At 37.4% G+C, this 8839-nt stretch overlaps 1 protein-coding gene across 1 annotated transcript in view; it reads left to right on the top strand.

The window, feature by feature from the left end:
- Window positions 1-8839, top strand: part of ZNF239 (zinc finger protein 239) — a 30070-nt gene that overhangs the window by 7493 nt on the left and 13738 nt on the right. The window contains 1 exon segment of the mRNA XM_019666597.1: window positions 7418-7470. Coding sequence (XP_019522142.1) covers window positions 7458-7470 — 13 coding nt within the window. The 5' untranslated portion in view covers window positions 7418-7457.

Genomic DNA, 8839 nt, shown 5'->3' with positions numbered 1-8839 from the left:
ATACACCACGATCAAGTGGGATTCATTCCTGGTATGCAAGGGTGGTTCCATACCACAAATCGATTAATGTAATACATCACATTAACAAAATGAAAAATAAAAATCATATGTTCATATCAATAGATGCATAAAAAGCATTTGACAAAATCCAGCAGCCATTTATGATAAAAACTCAGCAAAGTGGGAATAGTGGGATTATATCTCAACATAATAAAGGCCACATATGATAAGCCCACAGCAAACATCATACTCAATGGGGAAACACTAAAATCTTTCCCCTTAAGATCAGGAACAAGACAAGGCTGCCCGCTTTCTCCACTTCTATTCAACATAGTTCTGAAAGTTCTAGCCACAGCCATCAGACAAGAAAAATAAAAGGCATCCAAATTGGAAAGAAGGAAGTAAAATTGTCATTATATGCAGATGACATGATACTATAGAGAGAGAATCCCAAAGACTCCACCAAAAAAACTGTTAGTACTGGTAAATGAATTTAGTAAGATAGCAAGATACAAAATTAACATTCAGAAATCAGTTACATTTGTATACACCAATAGTAAACTATCAGAAGAAGAAATCAGGAAATCAATCCCATTTACAATTACTTCAAAAACAATAAAATACCTAGCAATAAATTTAACCAAAGAAGTAAGAGACTTGTACTCAGAAAATTATAAGACATTGAAGAAAGAAATGAAAGAAGATACAAATAAATGGAAATACATACCATATTCATGGATAGGAAGAATTTATATAGTTAAAATGTCAATACTACCTAAGGCAATATATAGATTCAATGCAATTCCTATCAAACTACCAAGGACATTTTTCTCAGAAACAGAACATATAATCCAAAAATTTATATGGAGCCATAAAACCCCGAACAGCCACATCAATCTTGAGAAATAAGAACAAAGCAGGAGGTATCACGCTACCCGACATCAAATCATACTACAAGGCTACAGTAATCAAAACAGTATGGTACTGGCATAAAAACAGACACATAGACCAATGGAACAGAATAGAGAGCCCAGAAATAAAGCCATCCATATACGGTCATTTAATCTATGACAATGGAAGCAAGAATTTATATTGGAGTAAATAGTCTATTTAATAAATGGTACTGGGGTAATTGGACTGACACGTGCAAAAAAATGAAAATGGACCACCTCCTTACACCATATACAAGAACAAATTCAAAATAGATTAAAGAGTTAAATGTAAGACCTGAAACCATAAAACTCCTAGAAGAAAACATAGGGAGTAAATTTGCAGACATTACCCTCAGTAATATTTTTACTGAGCTATCCCCTCAGCAAGGAAAATAAAAGAACAAATTAACATATGGGATTACATCAAACTTAAAAGTTTTTTTCACAGCAAAGGAAATCCATAAAACAAAAAGACAGCCTACTGAATGGGAGAAGATATTTGCCAACGATATATGTAATAAGGGGTTAATACCCAAAATTTATAAAACACTCATTCAGCTCAACACCAAAAAAAACAAACAACCCAATTACAAAATGGGCAGAGGATATTAAGAGGCATTTCTTTAAAGAGGACATACAGATGGCCAACAGGCATATGAAAAAATGTTCAACCTCACTAATCACTAGGGAAATGCAAATAAAAACCACAATGAGATAGCACTTCACTCCAGTCATAATGGCTATCATCAATAAATCAACAAACAAAAAGTGCTGGCGAGGCTATGGAGAAAGGGGAACCCTGTTGCACTGTTGGTGGGACTACAGATTGGTGCAGCCATTATGGAAATCAATATGGAGGTATCTCAAAAAACTGGAAATGGAACTACCATGTGACCCAGCAATTCCACACTTGGGTATCTAGCCAGAGAAACCCAAGACACTAATTCAAAAAAATATATGCACCCCTATGTTTATTGCAGCGCTATTCACAATAGCCAAGACTTGGAGACAACAAAAATGCCCATCAGTAGATGACTGGATTAAGAAACTGTGGTACATTTATACAATGGAGTATTACTCTACTATAAAGAAGAATGAGAGGGCGGCCCGGAGGGGGGGGGGGGATTAAATCGTAATATTTGCAATGATATGGATGGATCTAGAGACTATTATGTTAAGTGAAATAAGTCAGTCGGAGAAAGACAAATACCATATGATTTCACTTATGTGTGGAATCTAAAAACCTGAATGAACGAGCAAAGTAAATAGAAATGGTCTCAGAGAAATAGAGGAACAGCTGATTGTTGCTAGTTGGGAGGGGGGTGAGGATGAGGGAGAAGGGGAAGGGATTAGACAGCATAAATAGGTAACTACAATATTGCCACAGGGATATTAAAGACAGTTCAAGGAATATAATTAATAATGTAAATATTTTGTAGGGTGTCAGATGGTCACATCTTGTTAGGGAGACAGCATCATAGATGGGGTAGAGGCTTGATCACTGCACTGTACACCTGAAGTTGATGTTGTATAATATTGTATGTCAAATATAAGTGAATAGATAGATAGATAGATAGATAGATAGATAGATAGATAGATAGATAGATATTGTCATGGGATGTGGAGTATAGTGTGGGAGTGGAGTCAAGGGAATTGTAATAGATATGTATGATATTGAGGGGGAAGTGGGGCGGCGGATTAGGGGAGGGCTGTTGTCACTTTGAGGGATAAAAAGTATAAGTATTGCACTGTGTTGTACAGCTGAAACTAATTTTTAAAAATGTGTATTTAACAATAAAAAAAAGGGGGCACCTAATACCAGGGGTCTATCAATTTCCAAAATCTTCAAGGTCCAAATTTAGAAACACAAAAGTCACATTAGTTAGTCCTCCTCTCTGCAACTTTACTGATGAAGACTTCCTTTTCTCATTCAAGACAAAACTTTAATTTATTTCACTCTTGTGTTCATTAAGGCAGATCTAGCAACTGACCCAGGAACTGTCTCCTGCTTAGATCTCCTATTTTTAGCCATTCTCTTGTGCATTAAGTTCAAAATCCCATTGTTTAAGCAATCATTTTCATTCATAATTTTAAATTTGGACCTTAGCCTTAGCCTCTATTTATATTACAGAAAAAAAAGATATCTGAGGAAAGTAGGAATATATTTAATCAAAGAGAGGTCTGCTTGGAATCTTTTGGGATTAAGGGTTACATTAAATGTGACATGGTAGATTTGGGCTATACAATACTACATGACATAGAAACATGTATATAACCTACACTGCAATACTTTTGGGGAATGAAGCTAGACTATACACTTTTCTTCCTTGGGCATATAAATATAATGATATTTTCCATCAGATATTGCTAAAGAACTCCATTTAATAAATTATCTGCTTATGTTGAAGGCAGCAGATGTGGCTCAGTGTGATGCTTAATTGTTGTAGAAACATTTTTTATATTTTAATTTGAATATGTCATCTAGAAAAAAGACAAAAGCAATAAGGAATTACTTAATACATCATTAACTCTAATACAGCAACTTCTATGTACAGATTTCCTGGAGGTATTTTAAACCATTATTTTGTTGTATATAATTTTTTTTAAGTTTAAAAATAAATTCATATCAGGCAATTATAGGTGGTAATAATTAATGAGAACCTCACCATTGTTGTATAAAAACATATTATCCTGCATCATACCTTGACAGATTACTAGTCAATGATAGCTATTAGAAGTCTCAGTAGGCAGTCTGAAATTATTCACACAACATTAATTAGGTGTGTGGATATGCAGCTTGGAAATGGAAAATATGTATTTCACATTCTTTGTCTCATTCTGAATAATACTGTCATCACATACTGTATATTTTTTACATTTCATAAAAAGGCTACGTGCTTGTTCAGTACTTTAATAAATTAATGATAATGGATGCATAGTGAATAAAATAAAGAATATGACAGCAACTAAAAAGGTTTACCAAAAATTAAGAATCATTAACTTTGGAGAAAAAAGTATTACTAACTCAGACTATCCAGCCTATGGATTGAAAGATAACAAAACTTGTATTTTGAAGATTTGGTAAGGAGTTATTGTAGCCTAGGTAAGAAATGAAGGTCTTACCTAGGACACTGGCAGTGGGAATAAAGACGAGGTAACATGTTGGAGGGATGTTTAGGAGACAGCATTGACAATATCTGAAGTGATCTGCTATTGTGGAAGGGAAGGAGTCTTAGACAATCCAAACAGTGAAGTGGGAGATGGATAAAAAAATAAAATGCAAAAAAAGATAGCTGGTGGACTCGAATCTCAGAAGGAAGAAAAGGATTTGATCTAGAATCCATAGGGAGAAGTTAGCCTTGGACAGACAGAAACATTTTTTTCTCTGAGGTTGAAAAGGTCTGGTTGAGAGGAGTGGCTAAGCCAACTGCTTGATATTCACTGGGCCCTGTTGTACTAACGGGTACATTTATGTCACTCTAAGGCAGCAACCTCCACTTCCACTTCTTTGTCCTACCTTTGTGCAGGATCTTGCAGGTGTCTCTAGCCCAATCTCATCCCTTTTCCTCAGACACAGTGGAGACCTGTGACTTTGAGGGTAAACTGCCACTTGCCTCATTATCACCTTCTCCACTGGTGACCAGTTGAGTCAAGTCATTCCTGTAGGGGGAGTGGGTTGGGGGAGGGCTTGTTGTCCTCAGTTTCCTGAGGAGGGAATGAGTAGTGCCTTCAGCTTCAGGCCTACCTAAGGTGTGAGCTCTTCTGAAGGTTACTGGGCACTAACCTGGTTCAGCATGAGTTGCTCCTTTGAGCTTCACTTGACTCTCAGTTGTTTTGTGTATATTCTGTCCTCTACTTTTCAGCGTGTAGCCTATAGACTGGTGCCAGCCCACAAATAGCTTGTTATCAGTCTGCAAAGAAAAAAGGACAGAAAATGAGAGTTTAAAACTTTTATATCTGTTGAATCTAATAGTTTTAAAAATTTGTGTTCGTATTTTATGTCTTTTTTATTGTATTTTACAAAAGTATCAGTCTGTGACATATTAGGAATTTTTTAGTGCTCCTACAGATTAGATGCCCAAGGAAATGATTCTCCAAGGAGGTGGCAGTTTGGCTGAGACCTGAGTAAGGAACCAGGCATGTGAAGATGTGAAAAAAGAACATTCTGGGCAGAAAGGACAACTAGTGCCAATGCCCTAAGTTGGGTTGTTTGATATGATCAAGGGTCTGCCATGTGGCACAAGGGTGGAGTGACTCAAAATTGGAGAATTGACAGGAACCCGGTGTGTGAAGCCTTGCAAGCCAGTATGAAGAGTCTGGATTTTACTCAGTGTCCATTGAAAAGCTTTTGGAGGGTTTCATGCTTGACATGGTGTGTGTTTTAAAAGCTCACTCTGGCTACTATGTGGAAAATTCATTGTGTGGGGAATCAAGAGAGACAGATCAGGGGGTGGAAAGTTAATGACAGCCAAGACTCATAATGATAATAGTGCAAGACAGAATGGGTAGATTCAGATATGTTTTAAAGGTAGAGTTGATAGCACGTGGTGATGGATAATGTGATGAAGAGAGAAAATAATCAAAATGACTTCTAGGCTTGAGCAGTTCTGTGGGACTTTGCTAAAATGGGGACAACTAGGGAAGAGCAGATATTGATGGTGATTGTCAGGATAAAGAGTTTCATTGGGGCCTATGAAGTTTTAAATGCCTTTTAGACATCCAAGTATATAGATAGATGTTAGGTAGAAAATTAGAGCATGGAGTTGAGAAAGGTTGGAGCTGGAGATAAGTATTTACAAATACCCAAGGAGAGTGTGTTATGGTTGTGTGTATATGTGCTATTTTATTTTTTTCCAGTAATGCTCAGCTCTTTAGAAAAAGAAAGGACATACGATTGATGTAACTAGGGAAAAAATTTGAGATCTGAAGTATACTTTGGGTGAGAGGGAAAAAAAGAGGAAGGGTTAAAGGATGGTGATCTTGATAAAGCAGATGTGATAGATAAGGAAGAACAGAAAGAATCAGAAGATGTTTTTAAGGTGTGGATATTAAGATAGTAATATTTCAAAAGCAGAGTGGTCCAGTAGTGAAATGATTATGGTTATTGAGTGAAATGAGACAGCGATCATTGGCACTATAGAGATTAAAAAATGTGATGTTAAGAGTGATGGGTAGATTGTTCTTATGAGTGTTGAGATTGTCACGATAATAGTAAGAATAGGGTGGAAAAGACAACTTGGCAATGACCGTGAGATGACAGTGACAAGGAAGATTCCGCAGCTGGATAACATGAGCTTGAGTGAGTTGTGGGCAGGAGGGGAAGGATGTGGGAGGAAGTAGAAAAGTAGATGAGAAAGAAAAGTTTCCAACAAAACTTGATTTAGATCCCTCAGACCCCTGAACTGCACAATTCTTCCATACCTTTCTCACCTTTTCCAATGTGCTACCATCCTCACCTTCCTTCCAGGGCATTTGTGCAGATGGTTGTCGGTTAAGGAGGAATGTGCTTAATGTTTTAGGAAGCAGTAACATTCAAGGATTTCTCTGTGGACTTCACTAGGAGTGGGGTCTCCTGCACCCTGCTCAGAAGAAGCTGCACAGAGCTGTGATACAGCCACTTGGTCTCAGTGGGTAACAGCCTAAGCTAGACACCTGCCCATTGAAGCCTTTGTTTCTTCAATTTTAAATAATGACAGGCCCCAGGAGTTAGGGTTCAGGAATCACTTTCTTAATTTCTTTTTGGCACTAAAGGATGTTTCTGATTATTCTAAGCAGCTAAAGAACTTTACTCAAGAGTTGGAGAATGGTAGCTTCACTGAGTTTTCTGAAAAGCCATACCTGGTCCATCCCTGATAAGCTAGAGTTTGGGACTGATTTTGTTTTCTATACAGTTATCTAGTCCCTGTGTGTGTTTCCCAGATGTGATCTCTTGGTAGAACAAGTTGAAGGTAATTACATAATGGAGAACGAGCTTCAAAGGAATCAGCTAGGCAAGTTATAAGCCCCGGCTGATCCATGAAAAAGGAGTGAGTCCCTTATTTAAATGTTCCAGGAGTTCTCTTTGAAGTTCTCTGGTCTGTGGAGAAAGCTGAGGCTTCAAAGATACTTTCCACAAATCCAACTCCCTTGAGCTATTTACTATCTCCCTTCTACCTTTTCAGGAGGTCTAGTCTTTCTCATTCACACTGACCTTCTTATCTGCACTCTATCTTTGTCCGACAATCTCCCCACGTTGGTCTTGGGCCATTGTTGCTTGGACTTTATTTTCATTAAATCCCCCTGCCCTGCAATATCTAGTTTCCACTGCTTCTTTTCTCACACTTTCAGGGATTCCTCCATTTCCCCTTCTAAGTATTGGACAATATGTGGTGAGACAAAACCTGATACCTAGCAATAGATAGGGGTATAATTGATCTTCTCAAAAACTTTTTGATTGCTTGAAGCAAAGAGCCTTAACCATTTTTGATGTAATAATTCATTTTTAGGTATCTATCCTAAGGAATTAATCAGTAACTCCAGCTGAAAATGGTGAACAAAGGTAGGTCATTATAGAATTATTTGAAATACTGAAAAAATTACTCAACAAATACATCACAGGGTTGGTTATACAAATTATAGTGGATCATACAAGAAAAAAATATGTGGCCAATAAAAAATATGCCGATCAAGACTTTTAATTAGATAGGAAGATACATGTCTACCTACTACGTTGAACCATGTGAAATTGCCACTTTGTAGTAAAAACAGACATTCTACAAAAAACAACTGAAAAAAGTATCCTGTAATGGTGGCTTTTAGGGTTTTTTTCCCGCTTCAGCCCACATGGTTCTCTTCCCTCAGTAATTATGGCTCTCAAACATTATTTCTTTCTTTTTGTTTGTTATGCTTTTTACCCCTCGAGGTGACAACACCTTCCCCAATCTGCCACCCCACTTTCCCCGCAGTATCATACATATCTATTACAATTCCCTTGACTCCACTCCCACACTATAGTCCACGTCCCATGACTATATACATATATAGTCACTTATAGTTCACATACAATATTATACACCAGTGCATTGATCAAGCCTCTACCGCATCCATGATGCGGTCTCCCTAGCAAGACATGTGACCACCAGACACCCTACAAAATATTTACAACATTATTAATTATATTCCTCGAACTGTCTTTCATGTCCCTGTGGCAATATTGTAGTTACATATTTATGCTGTCTAATCCCTTCCCCTTCTCCCTCATTCCCACCCCCTCCCAACTAGCAGCCATCAGTTGTTCCTCTATATCTCTGAGACCACTTCTGTTTACTTTGCTCGCTCATTCAGTTTTTTAGATTCCACGTATAAGTGAAATCATATGGTATTTGTCTTTCTCCAACTGACTTATTTCACTTAAGATAATAGTCTCTAGATCCATCCATATCTTCCCAAATCATACGATTTCATTCTTCTTTATAGCAGAGTAATACTCCCTTGTATAAATGTACCACAGTTTCTTAATCCAGTTGTCTACTGATGGGCATTTTGGTTGTCTCCAAGTTTGGCTATTGTGAATAGCGCTGCAATAAACATAAGGGTGCATATATTTTTTTTGAATTAGTGTCTTGGTTTTCTCTGGATACCCAAGTGTGGAATTGCTGGGTCATATGGTAGTTCAATTTCCAGTTTTATGAGATACCTCCATATTGATTTCCATAATGGCTGCACCAATCTGCAGTCCCACCAACAGTGCACCAGGGTTCCCTTTTTCTCCACAGCCTCGCCAGCACTTTTTGTTTGTTGATTTATTGATGATAGCCATTCTGACCAGACTGAGGTGGTATCTCATTGTGGTTTTTATTTGCATTTCTCTAATGATTAGTGAGGTTGAACATTTTTTCATATGCCTGTTGGCCATCTGTATGTCCTCT

The sequence above is a fragment of the Hipposideros armiger genome, unplaced genomic scaffold, assembly GCF_001890085.2.
Source record: "Hipposideros armiger isolate ML-2016 unplaced genomic scaffold, ASM189008v1 scaffold_476, whole genome shotgun sequence".
In the NCBI taxonomy this organism is placed as follows: Eukaryota; Metazoa; Chordata; class Mammalia; order Chiroptera; family Hipposideridae; genus Hipposideros; species Hipposideros armiger.
The sequence above is the reverse complement of the archived record's forward strand: the minus strand, read 5'-3'. Positions and strand labels throughout refer to the sequence as shown.